Source organism: Coturnix japonica, chromosome 7 (assembly GCF_054131305.1).
Source record: "Coturnix japonica strain WE chromosome 7, WE-NBRP24, whole genome shotgun sequence".
Taxonomy (NCBI): domain Eukaryota; kingdom Metazoa; phylum Chordata; class Aves; order Galliformes; family Phasianidae; genus Coturnix; species Coturnix japonica.
Window position 1 is genome coordinate 6,312,212 of NC_140669.1, and position 18,301 is coordinate 6,330,512.

At 41.6% G+C, this 18,301-nt stretch overlaps 1 protein-coding gene across 7 annotated transcripts in view; it reads left to right on the forward strand.

Annotated features, from left to right (window-relative positions):
- Positions 1-18,301, forward strand: part of NCKAP5 (NCK associated protein 5) — a 337,810-nt gene that overhangs the window by 142,681 nt on the left and 176,828 nt on the right. For 6 of the 7 annotated variants that reach the window (XR_014947868.1, XR_014947867.1, XM_085552166.1 and 3 more), the window contains exon 2: positions 6,960-7,023. Coding sequence is in view for 5 of the 7 variants with exons in the window: in XM_085552166.1 (XP_085408292.1) it covers positions 7,021-7,023 (3 nt within the window). In the remaining 2 variants the exon portion in view is untranslated. The remainder of the gene's footprint in view (positions 1-6,959; positions 7,024-18,301) is intronic. The other variant, XM_085552172.1, reaches the window with a different exon arrangement.

Genomic DNA, 18,301 nt, shown 5'->3' on the forward strand with positions numbered 1-18,301 from the left:
AACTATGAAGAAATGTTTCCATGATTTTCAGCCTTGTTTGAAACATGAGTTCTGACTTCATCCTATGAGCGAGCCATCATGTAAATTTCAGTTAGCACCCTTGCAGAAAGCCTCGGGGGATAGGATGAGGGAGTGAGAATTGTGCCATGCTTTGATGCATGGGTTGGGAAAGCTATAGTCTTGTTGAGCATGATGCATTTTATGTTAATAAACAAAGATCATTAACTGAAGACTGAAGCGCTGCCAATCCTGAATCTTTAATGAGCAATAAATTCTCATTGAAAATCCTTTAGGGAAATGCATATCCTTTCAAAAGAATTTCCACAGCACATCATGTACGTGTGACAAATCTCTGGAGGACAAATACATATGGACACCCAGCGGTTGAGGGATTTGTTAGCTCAGCTTGCAAGTCTTTGGCAAAAGGAAAATATCTTTTGCTTATTCTTTTTTCAAGGTCTTCTTGTGGGCAGTCTTATTAAAAACCAGATTTCTCTTTCACTGGAAATCAACTGAGTCTGTCTGGGTCACAATCCAGGGAGTTCTTCATATGTCAGGAGACATCTGACTTCCATACACTTATTTTCTTTTGAAACAATTAATTTAACATTTAACACAAAATACATAGAGATCCATCTGCTCTAAGGATCCAGCAGTTCAAACCATACCCAGTCTGCCAGCCAGAACCACACGAGCTGAGCATTCACCTTATCAAGAGAACAACTTCCCTCAACTTACCGTCAACCGTACACTAAGTAAGAAGTTACATGCTCATGGGGTGAAAGACACCACCAGGAGCCACTGAGCTGAGGAGCAGCAGCTGCAGGTTCCCCAGTGGTGCTGTAGTGTTGGATATAAGTAATGCACAAGGTGGGAAAGGGAGAACTGTAAAATTTACTTTCTGCACTGACTGGTACTGGTGGAGGTTGTAAGAATGATGCAGCAACTTCAAGGATGCTGTCAAAAAGGCGCTATTGTTTGGGGTTTTTTAGTTATATCAAAGTGATAACTGCAGTCCTTGTACAGTGAAAAAGTTCTGAGAGAGAAGTTTGGTGCAATTGAGATGTTTAGGCCTTTTGTTAAATTAATGCTTTCATTTACATAACAATTTAAATGATGATCTGGAAAGAAGAGCAAGCAGTCCTTGTAATAACATGTAGAGATCTATATGCAGCTGCTTCCTATATAGGTTATTCCAAACTGCCTTCTATTAGTCCTTTTCCTCTCTTTTTCCATATCTGTCTGAACACTGTGCTTTTCCATGATATTCTTTGAGAGCTTGGCAGCTTGCCTAATTGTACAGATTCCTTCTGTATGCTTCTTGGATCCCAATTTATGGGCAGAAATTATAGAGCATTAAATACAAGTATTGCTGTTAATGTAATTTTAAAATTTATAAATCAATCACGTCAAGAAATCCAGAAGTTTTGTCCACACCATTGAATTTTGTCAAATTACTCTTGCTATGTATTATGTGATATGAATTACAGAGAAGAGATGATGGGTTTTATAGTTATCTTATTACTTTTAATAAGAAGAAAAATGTAGGGCTGATTCTGTGCTGATTTATTTGTAGTAGCATATGGGATATATTAAAACAGGGGCTGGGGCTGGGCAGAAGTTGACCCTGCTAAAATCCAAGCTGCTTTTTGGTGAATCCAAGAGTTGCATAGTGCTTGCAGCATCTGACTTACAGTGTGACCTACTCTATGTTAGAAATGTTTCTGGGCTTGGTGTTGCAGTGCCATATATTTAATGCTTTCTGACACTGGGATGTTTGGAGGTTCGTACTCAATGTTGCATTATAATATGGGTTTAGCTGCTTTGCCTGCTTACCTGCAGTTGTTGCAGCTTACCAGTTTATGGTAAAAAAGCAAAGCAGATCTTTAACCATCTCCTGCTGATGTTCCGAGACTTCAGATATCATTGGTGAACACATGTACCCTGCACCTCTTGCTTTGGCATTGGGTTTGAGGCTCAGCCCTGTAGCACCCCTGGACCTACATTGGAGGTTGTTGTTTGGTCTCCTGTTTCAGTGCTTCTGGGACTAACTAGATGGGCTTCTTTGAACTTCTGATTCACATTTCATATACTCTAAAATCCACTGGAAATTGGTGAGAGAGACCCAGGGATGGCTGCTCTATATTTTAGACTACAGCTGTAAATCTTGTATGTGTTTTTTTCCCCTACTATCCACCCATAATTCCCAAGAAGATACACTTTGTGGAAGCTGCTACTTGTTCGGCTTGTCTGGGTTTGGAAGTATTGCATCCCGTGGAAGAGAGGTTTAATGTAAATGGTATTTTCTGTGTGCTTATCTCTTATTCAGAAGTAAATTAGCAATAAATGGGAGCCTGTGCCTTGCTGATGGCTCAGCCTATCTATTCTGCTTCTGCCTGGCAGCATTACTACTTCTCTTGTACTAACCACTGCCTGCAATTACTGCAAAAATAATTAAATAAAATGTGTACTTGGCTCAGCCTTAAATTCTCAATTAATATTTCTTTGCAAGATGACTTTTATTGCCAGATCCAGCTAAACTATTGCTGTTCTAAACCAACAGTTTCAAACAGAACACAGCAGTGACATTTATAGAGCACTAAGAACATCCTCCACCCACCATCTTCAGCAGCATGGCTTCTGCAACCTACTGCAGGGAACCTGCTTGAGCAGCGGAGTTGACCTGATGAGCTCCAGTGGTTCCTTCCAAGCCCTTCAATTCTGTGATTCCATTTGTAGCACTGTGGCTCTTGGCTGCTCCTGCATCACCTCCTGTCTGGTGCAGGGCTCGAGGCCGTGGGCACAATGATTAGGGACACTTGGCACATTCCATGACTTCTTACTTTGCTGATTACTCCTTTTTGGTTTGTTTCTTTTTTCTTTCTTTCCCCCCCGATGTGAATGAAGTATTCATTCAGACTTTCTGCTTCTCAGAGGTTTAGCATTGAGGATTAAGCTCCAAAGTAGTCTGCAGCAGACACAGATGTGCCCTGGGATGGAGTGTGGCCGCTGTGATTTGACAAAAGCACTGAAAATAAAACAAATCCTTACAGTGTATTTTCAAACTTGACTTTCCAGAGTCCATCCTTGCAAACAATGAGAGGTATAAGATGAAAGGGCAAGTCAGGGTTCATTTTTCTCTGTGGAACTGATCATTTCTGAGGGAAATCCCTGCAGAATGAGGCTTTCACAACAAAGGATGAAATGTGAAGAAAATGCTTTCCTGTTCTTGAAACAAATTGCAGAGTAGGGGAACAATTATATTTCCTACTTGGGAACTGTCATATATTTTGTCCTCATTCACTCACTGTTTGGGAGAGCAGTAATTTACAATATATTGGAAAATGTAAAAATCTTCCTGTGATGGTGCTGGAAATTCAGGATACCAATATGTGTTGTCATGTGGACTGCTTATGTGTGATTAAGACAGGAAGGGACAGTGTCAGGGTCTGGTATAACCATTATCTTCCTATGGGATCGTGGTGGTGTAGATTCAACGAAGCATTAAGTTATAGGTGATGTTACTGAGAAGTTTTGCATTCTTTCAGAGTTTTGAATGTGTTCTTTTTTCACCAGTAGCACCAAGAGCTGCTGAAATGGAGGTTTAAAAGCACAAATGAAAATCTTATTCTAAAATTTAGGAAATTGAACTTCAATGCTGTATCAATGCAAAGAGCTAAGAAGGGAAAAAGGGATCTTCATGCATCCACTTTGTCATTAATCGTGTTTGATCTGAGGGTATCAGTTACCAGTGAGAAACTGGACCAGCATTTGTTCAGACTGACGCGGTAGGTGGGGTTTGTGATTGCATCTTCCTGTTGTTCTTCCGTGGGCTGTGAGGTGTCTGAGTTACACAGTTCTGAAGTGGAAACCTGAGCAGTGCTGGGTAACTGTCGCTGGTGCATGGTACAGCTTTTGTCTGGTGTGTGAATGAGTCTGGATGATAGGAGCAAAGGTAAAAGGAGAAATTTCAGTTAGGGAGTCTAGAATGTGGATGATTGCTTTGGACATTCATGCTTTTCTTGCACTCATTGGGCTTTACTCAAACTGTTGTTTTTTTAGGAACAAGTTACTGAAAAACCCACTGGTGATGCTGAGACTTGAAACGTATCTTTCTTACATCCACACACTGAATACTTGTGTGCTTGCTTCCATCTGGAAGGGATATAATTGCATCCTTGTTTGGTTCCTTTAATTATCTCTTTGCAAAGGCCTCGGCTGGGAATTTTGCCACTTATAATGCATATATTCAATCTTAAGAGCATAAGCTGTGCTTTCAAGGAACATTTTTGTAAACCTTTTATCATTTGTTAGCTGGTTTCGAAAACAAACACGGGAACTTCTCAATGAACGTTTTAATTTTTAAAATCCTCAGAAGGATTTTGTTTTCTAGTAGGTTGGCTGTAGTTGCTAATTAACTTTGTTAATTAATCATGCTATAGGGATGAAGCATGCCTGATTAAAAATAAATAAAGCTGTACGGCAACAAAGCAGTGCTCCTGATTTTTCCTGTTTAGAAGCAAAGATTAAAAAAACAAGATTAACACTGAAGCTGCGTGTCAAATGTTCTTTGCATTGGAAGCATCTGAAAGGCTAAAGCAGCTGAAAGCTTATTATTTCTACAGCACTGTCGGAGTGAAAGTACTTATCCAATCGTAGCAGTGAGGAAAAGCAGGGTGAGAAGAGCTGCTAAGGGTTCTGTCTTCACCATCACTTGGTGATGCTTGGATGCAAAATCCCTTCTTCTCCCGTGTCGTGATCCTATGTGAAAGTTTCCACTGCCAAAAATTGGTGTTAAAAGCTGTTGGCTTGTAGCAGGGCTTTGCCCACATTTCTCACCCGTTACACAGCACGTATTTACACAGCGGTGGTGGGAAGCACCTTGCTCTGGCCAGAGGCATCCCAAGTGGATCTGGATGGAACTGCCTAAGGGCTTGCTGTGCCCAGAGGCACTCAGCACCCTGCTCGCACCATCTGCTCATAGCTGGCATGGGTGCTCGGTTCCTTTGCCTGCAGGCAGGGAGGAAACATGCTGGGATCTGTCTCAAGTGGGAGCCCAGAGCTTGCTTGCCTCAACATTCTCACTATTTTTAGATGCTTTTGCAACAGATGGCTCTTCCACATCCCCTGTTGCAGCTTTTTCTTCTAGATCACAATCTGGTTTTGGTTTTTGGACTTTTTACTAGTAAAAATTAATTCTATTCCTAATAGCAGGGATGTTGTAGACTCTGTATGGGAATGACTACCTTTGCCCTCCTTTGCTGGGAAAGCTGTGAGGGTGACTTTCTGACTCTTACCCCATATGTGTGGGGGAAATCTCATCTCTTTGCTGATGGAGCTGAAATGGAAATTAGCTTTATAAAAGTTATAGCATTCCAGAAACATATATATAAGTCTCTTAGAGATAAAGTGGAAAGGGAAAAGTAGGAGTTGTCCTCGTGCAGGAGGAAAATTGATCAATGTAGGTTGCTTGCAGGAGGAACATGGAAGAGTGGTTTGTGATTGGTTTGGTTGTTGTTTTGTTTCTTGTTTGTTTGTTTTTTTCCCTGCATCTCCTCTCATAAAATATCTTTAGGCATTTGTTTTGCAATTAAAACATCAACCCCCGCCTGAAAGGGCATGCTGGCTTTTTTCCACTAAAACATATTAGGGCACTGAAGCAGTGCAGAAATGCAAGTAGCTGTTAGCAGCAGATGAACGAAATCCTTAAATAGAATGAGCCAGTTCTGTAGTTTGTGATGCTGTACATCGTGTAAGAGATGGGAGTGCACTAGGTGTGCTTTAGAAGCTGTTTTTATGGTATTTCTGTAAGGCTCTTGATGCTGTACTAACACCACTCCATTTTTTATGTGAGCGTCTAGATGTCGTTCTGGAATAACACAGCTGCAGCTTTCACAGGGTAATGGTTGTGTCATGTGTAGCTTTTGCCATTGTTTATTTTTTTCAGCAATGCATTAATTTGCAAAACACACTATTACCAGTGCATGGTGTTAATCTGAAACCCCTGTAATAATAAGAGGAGATTTCTCCTGCTAAACCAGGGAAGGTTTAGCAGTTTTAGCATGGAAATGGCCTTTAAGGAAGGCGAGAGGCAAGAGTAGCAGCAGGCTGGGCTGCATGGGCTGCAGCATCAGTGTTTCTGCAGGGCGCTTTTCTTTTAAAGACCAGATATTCTTCCTGAAAAACAGACTGCTTGAAGAAGCGTCCTTGTTCTTCTCAAATCCATTTCTAGTTTTGGGAGGTGTGTGAGGCATTGTCTCTTGTGGGTTTCCAAAGTAAATTCCTCTCCACCTTTGCTTCCCTCTCAATGGCAGATTTCTGCTCCAGTTTGTACATATTTGGTACTTGCTACATTTTCCCAGTCCATGCACTGGAACTTTCCTTTTCCATATAGAGTGAGACTGTACTTGCATTCCTCTCTTAAAACTTATCTGAAAAAAGAGTGTTGTGATTGCCAAATTCTTAATTAAGCCAGTTAATTGCTGTACGAATCAAGCCAAAGATTTAGGTGACGGCCTTATAGGTTAATAAAAAAACTGATTGCAAAATATGTGGCATGTTTAGTATTTTTAATTTCATTTTATGCATGCATTTGTTGATAAAACAGACTTTGTAGCTGTGTTAATGTCACACAGAACAAAGCTGATGTGCGAGGCTGCTGGAAAACAAATCACACAGCCTGATTTGCATGGTTTGCTTCCATGTTGCCCTCATGATGAGCTACTTTGTTGTTTGAATGGAGCAAATGATATTTAGATTCACTTCATTTGTTATAGTTCTGTCGGCCTGCCCCAAAATAAAACGATAATACAGCTATTAGGTATTTCAGAGCAGTATGGCAAAGAGAGCCCTCTCTGACAGGAGGGATACCAGTGTGATGTGCAGATATGCCACCGTAACGTGGACGTGGTGCATTCAGTGAGACATGACCTGCTATTCACATGCTTTTCTTTCCATAGGGAGAAGCTGTCTGTGGCTCGGCTGCAGCGAGAAGTTGCACAAAGTAAGAGCGAAGGAACCATGGTAAGCTGTGGCAACTGTCTGCTTTGCAGTTCTTACTTTACTGCTCCTGTTCAGGCCTGAAGTACATTTTGTCTTGCTGAAGATGGTGATCCAAGCATTAAGGCTGTTGTGGGTATGATGATGGGTTGCCAGCCGTGCATTCATAAATTTGAGGAAACTTGAAGCTCTGTCTTGGGTTGGTGGGGAAAGCTGCAGTAGAGAAAAACTGTTTCTATTTCTTTGCTGTTTTTTCTTACTGGAATGGGAGGAAAAGTAAGACCATAAGCACAGAGCAGCAATTTTGGATCAAAATGCAGTACATTTAGTTGTCTGTTCAATCTTGGCCAACTTCAGAAACATGGAAGAATGCAAGTATGGAAGACTTCAAAATGTCAGTCTGACTATCATAGTATCATAGTCTCGTGCGGGTTGGACTAGTTTGTAAATCATGTAATGCTTAGTTTGAGAATCATGTAATTCTCTTTATATCTTCATTTGTTGTATAGCAGTTTTTGAGATTGGGCTTGAGAGCAAAAGATGAAATGGCTGATTTTTGATTAACCACCAGTCTCGATTTATAGAGTCTTATCTCTTCAAAACAATATTATTTTGGAGCCAACATGTGCTGAATGTTCTTAATTACTTAATAGCTGAGGAACTCTTCCCATCTGTTAAGAAGTTTGTTTGTCCCTGTCTTTGCATAAAATATCTTAGGCTTCCATGGGACAAAACAGATGGATTCAAAACCCAAACCAGTTCCCTTGAACACACTTGTGGAACTGCTGTTGATCTCAGTGAGCTACCTAGTTGGCTGTGAAAGAATTTCATCCAATTTCTTTTTCCCCAAAACCTGATGGAGAAAAGCTGTAGAGGGTTGGTTTGGGGTGTACACACTCCATTTTCTGTGTGATGCAGGGCCATTAGCAACCCAGCTGCCTCCAGTCAGTGCATTTCATAAATCATTATTAGTGGTTAATACACTGTAATTAGATTTGGAGGAATGTAGGTGACTACTGGGAGGAACCTGCTGTGAGCTGATTGCTGGGATTATGAACAGGTTCCGCTGCAGAACAGCATCAGTGTGGCTGACAGAGACTGCTCAGGACAGGAGCCTCTGTCTATCTGCCAGTAGTGCAGGGAAAGTGGGCAGTGGAATTTGCTCAGGTGGGTGCTGCTAGTTTGCACAGTGCAAGCACCGCCCCTAGACAGCCCCCTTGGGTCTGCGCTGTGGCTGGTTTGGCCACCCAGGAGGTTTTGAGAGGGGATTGAACAGGTAGGTTGGCCACAGGGGTGTGTGCTGGGGCAGAGGTCTCTAGGTAATCAGAAGCAAACTCCTGTCAGGTTAAGCTGCAATCCAGAAGTCTGTAGCTGAGATAAAACTTCTACTTATTTCAGAAGTGATTTTGCCTCAGGTGGGCTGGAAAACATCTGGCATTGGTTTTGCAGTTCTGTTTTAATCTTCAGTGTGTAAACAATTTTCAAAGTCTGGGAAGAGCCATTTATGATTTTTAAAAGGTTTTCGTTAACTTTTTAAATTCCTTTTCCCCAGAGGCATACAACTAATAGAATATATTGCATGTAATGTACCCTTAGTGAGACAATTCATGACTTCTTCAAATAAGCAATATTGGTTAACCTTTTTGACCTGGTAATGCTTTCAGTATATGTAATTCCAAAGACACCTGTTTTCAGTAGAAGAGCGTAATTTGTGTGTTGTCTCTGTCCTGCAGTAATTTATAGAGGAAAAGAAGTTGTAACAAGTATGTTGCTGCAGGAGGTCACAGCCTGACAAGATGATTCGAAGACCATTGCAATTCCTTTTATTTACTATTCAATGACTTTTGCTTATGTGCTTTTTGCACTTGAAGATGGCACAGAACATGAGAGCTGTGTCCAGTAGCATTCAGACACCTGGAAGCCATGAAATGCCCTTAGGCACCTGGGTGTTGTACCTACCTGGTAGTTTCTTCTGCTGAGGGCCTTCCACTTCTGGTACCTGCAGCCCTCTGGGATTCATCACGCAGCACTGCTACCATGGGGTGATTCTGGGTAACTGGTTGTGAGACAGAGTGTTGTAACCTGCTACGATCTGACAGGTAGCTTCCCAGGGGTGCTATCTCTCCCTAAGGCAAGTATTACTGTTCCTGTTCTTTCCCAAAGGGTCATTTCCACAATTACCTTGCAGCTACTGCTGGGGTAAGAATGTGCCTGTAGAGACGATTGCTTTGAAGCAGCTAATGTATGGAAATTAATCTGTGTCTCAGGCCTGGAACTGGTGATTTTAATATGAAACACAGCAGTCATTAATTAACATTAATGAACTTGGCTATGAGCAGTGTGGGAGCAGTAAGGGTCCAGAAGATGAGTATTTGAAAGCTGTGAACCAAGGGCATGGGGCAAGGAGCCTGCAGCGCTGATCACTCTCAGGGCAGATACATATGAAAGGTGTGCAGAAGAATTTTGGAGGGGGATTCTGGGCATAGAGAGCCTCTGGCAGAGGGTCAGCCTCCCTCTGAGCTGTGTTGGCTGTTGTGAGGGAGTCCTGTGAGTGCCCCAGGGAGAGGAGGGCTTTAATGGTGACAGGAGGTGGTGCCCAGTGGGTGCCAGGCAGGTTGTGCCCTAGGGCACCCCAACATAGTCACCAGTATTAACCAGTTTGCACAGATGGGTACATCTGAATACATTTAAACTGTAAATACCTGACAATTTGCTCAGTTTTCTCCATTTTATGAACAGCCATCAATAAATATTGATAATGATAAATATTGATGGTTATTTGTTATCAAAATGGACATCTGCTCTACTGCTACCCAGCCTACTAGGAGTGTTAGCAGCACCGAGCTTAGCTGTGGTGTGGCTCTTTCTGTTGCTTTTGACCTTTAGTTCTTTAATGTGCATTTTAGGAATTTTCTTAGTCATGTTTCTTCTGACTCCTCAAAGATATTTCAGTTAATGTAGAGGAAAAGAAAATAAGCATACAGGTCTGTATGCTTCATACTGAATTTAGTGGAGACTGTGTAGGTGTCTGTGGTGACAGATTCCATTAAAATTAGCAGCTTTGCATGGGCGAAGTGTTTATTTCTAAACATCACAGAAAGTGGAAATGCTTTTAGTCATGAAAGTCCTTTCTCTCTCTCTTTTTTTTCCTTTGGACTCTTTATATCCGTACGTTTGAACCTAACTTTTAACTCATAGACTGTTGCCTTCAGGACACAGAACAATACCTGGAAAATTGTTCAGCTTTGTGAAATTTTGTTAATAGTGAACAGAATTGGGTTAGGAAAAATGAGGAAAATGATGCATAGTAGACAGGATGGTCCTTGTGACAGGGTAAGTGTTGTGTTAGCAGAGACCTAGATTAAAAACCCAGGATGAACCGTAAATACACACAATTATGTGATGTTTTCATAACTTGAACTCATTCAGTAATTACCCAGAGAATAGTTCAATATGTTATTTGTGCAGTTGCTCCATATACATGCATGTGACATGGTCGCTTCATTTGTTTGTACTTCTGCATCCAAGTACTTTAAATCTATTCTATTTTCTATTAGTTCAGTGGCCTGTAACCTACACAAAAGAGGCTGTACCATTTTGGCAATTTAGCTGTGAAGGTTAAAGTGGGCTGGTAGTGCCTTTTATATCAACATGGCTTTCACTTAGGGTGGGCCCTGGGCTCTGATTTACTCCGTGTCCCGCTGCGCATTTAAGTGATGCAAAGTGATTATCGTGGGCTCTTCCCAGTGTCTGTCTATTCCACACCTGCACCCTTTTGTTAAAAACCCACCATGTTAACTGAATGTGAGGTCCCCACTGAATAGGTTCCCACCCTCTGGTAATCCTTCTGCATTAGATTGATTTATGAATGTATCAGATTCTTTGTTAGCATGTAAACCACTAATTAATTTAAAGCTCTCTGTGGAAAAATTAAAGCCCTGGTTAAGGCTTTCAACAGGCTCAGATGGTGCTAATAATGGAAAAACAAGTTATATTAATGAGTTCTGATGCGATCAGCACAATTCTTGCTTTACAAACAGTTTTAGCTATAAAATAGAAGAGACTGCAAGTTTTAAAATAAAGAGTAAAGTAAAAGGGAATGGCAGGAAAAAACCTCACTGCATGGATATCCCGTTGTTACCAGGAATGGAGTCACTTCAGCTGGTTACAACTTTCTTAAACGTAATGTTTTCAGATATACATAGCAACCAGTTACAAAGCCACTGGGATTCAAATGCAAACCAGCCTGTTTTCCAGATTGAATCAAAACTTCTAATATAATCAGCTTGATAAGATCTCTCTCTTGCTTCCTCTTGTCATTGTGAGCTGCTGAACTGGAACATCACATGGATGTGCTAAGGTGCAGAAAAGGTCTTGATTGAAATCTTATTAAAATCAGTAGAGTTTCTGATTGTATTCTTTACTTTCCCAAACACCAAGCTGTTTTTTGTGTAATTTGTTTCCTTTTTCTCAACTGTAGAGCTTTGATATAGCTACTCGTTTTTGATGGGAAGAAAGAGGAGATCTGCCTGATAGTGCTTTGTTGAGCTGAAATGAAATCAGAAATAAGAAGGCAAAACTCCATTTTGCAGGAGGCTGGAAATGTGCATTGATGGAGTCAGGCCATAACCATGGGAAATGGCACATTGTCTGCACCTCTCTCAACTCTGAGCTGCCTGTGCCTCTCCTGGCTCCCAGTGCTGCTCAGTGCCCCATCTCCTGCCTCACTGCAGGTGTGTGCTCAACACTGACACTGATCCTAGTGCTGCCCCATCAATCATCCATCCCAGAGCCCCTGTTACAGGGAACACAGTCAGCATTTTTCATTGCCTTTTCACATCTGCACCATGCACCTCATCCTTATACCAGAACAGCAATCCTGTGCTTGTGCTTCAGCCCCAGTCCAATGCTGCTGTCAGTGGGATGGATCTGTGCTGCAGTGGGAGCAGCTGGGAGAGCTGCTGTTGCAGAAGTGCCTGGGTCTTGCAAAAGTAGATGGTATTTAGTAATAAATGAAGTGTTAAAGATGAGATACAAAAGGCTAAATTCTCTTTCCCAGCTTCTAGGTCCTTACATCTAAGAAATCGTCTATCTGTGCTTTAATTAGAAAGCAGTAGAGAGTCACCACTGTAAAATGTCTCTGCATATTCAATGTCCTAACCCAGAAGGAAGCAGCCTGACCCTTGCACCTTCCCCTTGCAGCTGTCTATTTATATAGCCAGCCATGCTGTCCAGCTCCTTTTACTGAGGAACTTTGTCATATGGCCCCTGGAGAAACTCAGTGGCATTTGTAGTAGTTAACATCAATAACAGTTAGTGAAATTATTTGCAAGCCCCATTTAGTGCTCCTGGACCTCATTAATAGTCCATATGTCACCAGGCCAAATGTCCTGTCCTCACCAACAACTTTGCTGCTTTATCTTCAGGGCTTTTAGAATTTGTAATCCAGGAAAAGATTTGCCTTTTGAATTCTTCCCATGTCCCAAGTGTTTCTCTTTTGTTTGCTTCAAATGTGCATGTACGCAGATGCTCGCTGTTCTTGTATTTTAAGGATTTTCTGAATCTAAGCATTCTTCAGGAGTTAAGATAGGAGGCCTCTCGAGTCATTTTCAAATGAATAAAGAAGTGAATCCACTTGCTCGCTCTTGTGAAATTGAAGCACCAGAAGCCCGATTTTGTCTGCTCAGAATGATTCTGGCTTTCAGACTCGGCTCTATTTCTTCCTGCTTAATTAATATCTGTTGTTTTTTTTTTCCACCAAGCTCCTCAATAAATTGTAAGGAACGTGTCTGTTAAAATCAATTTACTTCCAGTCTGCTGTTGGCCAAAGTGTGGCAGGAATTGTGTGGCAGAGAGGGGATAAAGCGATCCTGAATAATTCCCCCCAGCTTCGTGGCATTCCCCAGTCTGGCTTTTTACCAGGAGAGGGAGCTGTGTTCATTTAAAACAACACCCGCGTCCACAGCCACTCTGAAAACAAACATTCGATGGCATCTGCTTAGGCACGGAATGTGTGACAGCGTACAAGTAGAGTGCACGCTGCAGTCCTTTTTGCCCCGATGGAGTTTAAGGTTTGCTTGGAATTGTAAAACATTAGTAGCAGTATTTGAGAAGAGCTTTGCAGAGCTTGGTGCTTGGCTTGGTGCTTGCCTTGGTTTTGGTGCTCTCATGCTGCATGTGCCCAGCGTACTGTTCCAGGTGCTGGCACAAAGGAGAACCAGGGTTAGAGATGAAGGAGCAGAAATAAACGTTGATCATCTTGCTGGAAGGTGGCAAAATGGTCTGACTCCTCAACAAGTTTCTGGAAGTATTTTGTCAATGTAAAAAAGAGTCAAATAGAATTATATAAGAGTCATTGAGCAGAGAAAAAAAACTGTATGCAAAATGCATTTATGTAAGGTCTGAAAGTAAAAGAGAGGCGAACTGTAGAAAGTATGTCAGATAAACTAACTTGCCCTCAAGTAGAAATTGCCATTTATACATTAGATAACAAAGGCAGGAGATGCTGAAGGCAGTACAGAAAAAGCACATGCAGCCTCATAGCATCTATGGGAATATTTAATATCAGAGTGGCAGTTGGCTTCAATGTAGAGCAAATCCCGCTTTATGACCAGAAACAGCTGCACCCCGCTCTAGGCAATACCTCGCTGCCTAATAGGAGTGATGCGCACACGCACTAATAACAGTGAATTGTAACCATTTTCATATCAAAGGTTAAGCTCTGCAATCCTGAGCTCCTCTGGGCAATGGCAGGAGTTGACTCTGGGAAGCTGTACACTCACTGGATTAATGTTCTTGCGTGGATGACCTGAATAGAGGCACCGTTCTGCAGCCTGCAGAGGAAGGACATTTACGGTCAGGTTTTATCTAATGCCAGAAAGCAAGCTCAGCTGGAGCAGAATTAGTCACAACGTCTGGAAAGAAGAGGTGAATGGAAGAGCTGGGCCAACAATTAGAATTTCATGCAAACTGGGAAGGTAAATTTATACAGGTTAATAGGAGTGAAACCCTTGTCATGGACTTGGCTTCACAGCCTTTTTTTTTTTTTTTTTTTTCCAACTAGCGAGGGAAATTAGTATGTTAAAAGTAAAAGAAATCACTGTTGTCTCACTGCTTTCCTTTTGTTGATACAAATTCTGGTCACAGTGTCCATCTCTGTGATCTCAGTGTTTTCCCATTGTCACTGTACTTGTATCAACTCTTCTGTTGGTTCTGTGGGTTGCATTACAGTTGTGTTCATGGTGATTGGAGCATGTTACTGATTTACTTAGAGTCTGGCTGCAATAGAGCAGAGAGGACAAGGCAGTGCAGCAATACTGATTCCCTGAATTCTCCTCCATCTGATCAAGCCAGCCAATGTCGGTGAACAATTCCACCACTGGACAGGGAGTGAGGTCTTTAATTTCTTCATCCTTGTTGTCCTTTCTGAACTTATATTATTACTTTTAATATATGACACTCAATAATGCACAAATTAAGATGCTGGGCAGCACCTTCGTTTCTGTATAGGTTGGGGATTAGAAAAAAACATTTAAATGACTGAGTGATGGGGCTGTGACACAGGCTGCCCAGGGAAGTGGTGGGGTCACTTCCACACTCCCTGAAGGTTTTCAAGGTGAGGGTGGATGTGGCACTGAGATACATGGTCTGTTGGGTGTGTGATTCTATAATTCTGTGTTTCTAGCAAGGGACAAAGTTGGTGCTCAGTTCTGAGTTTGATGGACGTTTGCTTATTTAAATGAATGCAGTGCTCTGGGAGTTTGTATCATTTGGTTGGTTCTGATCCTTAGAACGAGACAGTTGTGCAGTGCTTTAGATTGCATTGTAGTACAGTGGAACCTTTACTACACCAGCTCTTTATCCAGGAACTAGTGCAGTGGAGTCCTGATCCAAAATGGAAGCTCTACAGCACCAAGACAATGTGATAGCTTTGTCCTGTTCCCACAGCTTATGTGTATGTTAAATAGTCTGTTGATGATGAATAAAATAGAGACGGCAGAAACTGGGAAAAATGATTTGCCCATTTGAGAGCACTGAGCACTTCTGAGATAGTCGCAGCACTTAGAGCAAGACTTCAACTTGTGAGTGTTCTTTATGCCATTAAGAAAAGATTTGTTTTGTTGTCCTCCTCTCTTGGCATAGTATTATCACTTTGTTCTCTTCAACTTCTGTATAAGGTTTAAAGTAATATTAAAACAGAGCAAGTAAATGATGTTTTCGCATATTAAACTTACAAACTTAAGCGGCTTTGCATGAATTTGTTTAGCTTGAGCTTACGGCTATGATTCTTCATTTCTTTTCCGCCCTACTTCAGTCTCATAATCTTTAATTCTACTTTTGCTTTGTCAGGAGTTAGCTTTTACATACTTTCTGTTTGTTTTGGCTCTGTGCTCACTGCTTTGTGATAAGGCATCTTTTGATATTCTATGAGATCTTTCATAATGAAGATCTCATGGCATACTGTTCCAAGTCTGGAACTGGTGGCCAGACTTGCTTAAATGTCCTGTGAGAGGCAGCTGTCTAGACTGTGGGAATGACTGTGATGTTTGGACTGTGTTACTTCCATATCATTTGGCATGATGCACACTGCAGTTATTCTGGAAGTGAATACAAATAGAAGTTCCATGCTTGAACCAGATACTGGACCTTACCTAGTTGTGAGGTAGCTTTCACTTGTTCTCCAAACTGTGCCAATAAGTCATTCTTTCAGTTCAATAACTTAGTTGTGTGACTTCAGATAACCAGGAGATTAAAATCACTCCTTACTGTACTCAGAAGAAGTCCCGTTCTTCTTTAGTTTTGGTGTCATACAAGTCACGCTACCTCAGTCACCTAATTCTTCTATAATCTTTATGTAATACTGTCTGACTCAAATTGGTTATTTGTACAATGGGCTTTATTCTGACTCATCTCCTGTCTGTATGATGGTTTAGGTAGCAAACTCTTTGGGGAAGAGGATCTTACAATGCTTGTAAATAGTGCTGAGAGCCATGTGGAGCCTGGAGGTACCGATGTGCTGTGGATAATCACAGCCTAGCTACTCAGGATGAATAGTGAGAGGGAATTTGGCTCAGTATGTACAGACCATGCAGCAGTCATTTTGTAATTACTTCTTTACACTGCAGATTTGTGATTGGCGTCCACAGTGACACTGCTTATTTAGAAATGATTTCTGAGTTACAGATTAAAATTATCCTCTCTTGGGAAAGCCTTGTTTCTGTTTGTACCTATTAACAAGTTCCCCGAGGCAACAACTGGCAGTTTTTCAGTTAAAAAAAGTTTTTCCTTTCCTGTCAGTGGGGTAGCAGGTAAGAATTCCCAGAATCTGTGTATGATTGCCCCAGATAGCTGAAATGATGTTACTCCCTCAGGTGGAAATCTTGTGATGTGGGAGATACTGTTTGGAAAGACATGCATTAAATCAGAAGCTGATAGATATTTTCATACTAAAGATAGGTTTTCAGAGCTGTGTGCAGTGTTCAGCAGCTGTATGTGACATCAGTTGGTAAGGGAAACCTCTTCACAAACTGAAATATGTAGGAGGAGGTGAGTGGAAAGTTGGGGTGTGAAGAACATGTGTCATCCAGCACATTGAACAGGAAGAGCTTTAGAATGAATGTAAACAGGCTTTCAGAAATATCCTTGTGAGCCCCCAGGTGGCAAGAACATCAGTTTGTAGCAGCATATTTGATCTAACACAGGTGGGATGGAGAGGCTTCTGAGCTTTGTGCTTCCCATGGAGCTGCTGATGTGCATCTGGATGCCAGGCAGGGACAGAGCCAGCTGTGCTGATGGAGTTCACCTCCCTGCCCTATAATAGCTGAAAAACTGTATCATCCATTTGCACACCTCATTCCAGGGAACCCTGCTCTGTTTGACTTTGTCTGTATGGTCAGTCTAACTGGGTTATTTCTTTTCAGCCCCATTTAGTCAAGGATTGTTCATATTTCACCTGTATTGAATTTGATTTCAAGCCTGATGTCTTAGGTGAGTTATAGGAAATTGTTTGGTGCAGTGATATATTGCACACAGGAGCATTAGTGAGCAGCAGAATTCCTGTTCTACAGATAAACAGCAAAATTTCTTTCTTGCCTAAGTTTATGGAACTGTATAAATAGTTTGCTAGCTCACTTTTCATAGTCCCTGTGCCCAGCAGAGGTGAAACTGGTGTGTCTGTGAACCAATATCTCCATCCTGCGTAAATAGATAAACATAGAAAGGAAGACCAGAGAAATCAATGTCAAAGGTTTTCTGTCTCTTTTTGGTCTTCTTGGAAGTACAACAAACCTACATGTTCTGGTAAGGGAAGGAGACTGAAGGGGGATAGCCTGGCTGACCCTCTAGTTGGGCTGGAATTAGTCTGTGGAGACTTGAACAGACCTTCAAGAGAACCTATTACTGGAAAGTCACTCTGCAGAATGATATCAGGTTGTGATACAGTCTTTCAATTACTCCAGTTGGACCAGTGAGCAAATTGAAAACACAATGCAAACTTGTTTCTTATTTTTCCAGTTCTCCCAACTACCAGGCTTGCAAACTCAATCTGGCCTCTGAAAGTGAAGCTGGTTCTTATAGATGTGTGCATTATCAGTGGCAGCTCTGTTAAAATTACTGTTGAGGATGCACCAGCCAGCAAAAAGTCCACCACGTTTCCCTATTGCCTCCAGCAGTGCCTGCAGTGCTTAAGGAGTGAAAATGATAAAGAGGTACATTCATCAGAAAGCTACAGTGTTAGGCCTCTGGAATACATGCAAGAAACAGCTGGGTAAATCAGGTCTTTTTGCAGTTACTTTCCAACCTTAAACGAATTCTACAAGTGAACAGAAAACAGCCATAATAAGATCTGACATGTTCATGAGCAGTGCTGTGAAAAGTCTGAGAAAAAGGAATGCTGCACGGAAAGGTAGCTGGCAGCAAGTTGTGGTGCCACGGCTGCTGAGTGGGTCAGTTGAGAAAGGCAAATAGAAGAGCATGTGTGCAAACTAAGATATCAGTTTATCTCATATCCATTGGGACATGATGGTACTGCAGATGTTTCTGAGCTGCTTCTCATGATTGTCGTGGTTCAGTTCTACATCTCTCATCCTCCCAATTCTTGATTAGCATGACAGCTCTTTCACTTCTGCATATCCTAATTATTAAGAGGAAATACAAATACTATCATGAGAAATCCAGAAAATGAAGAAACATTAACTCTGCCTAGCATCAGAGAATGCTACTCCTAGCTTCTGAATAAATCTGAGTTCCCTGGAGCAGCAAAGCACTTCTCCCCTGCCCTGTCATTTTATACTAAGTAAAACTA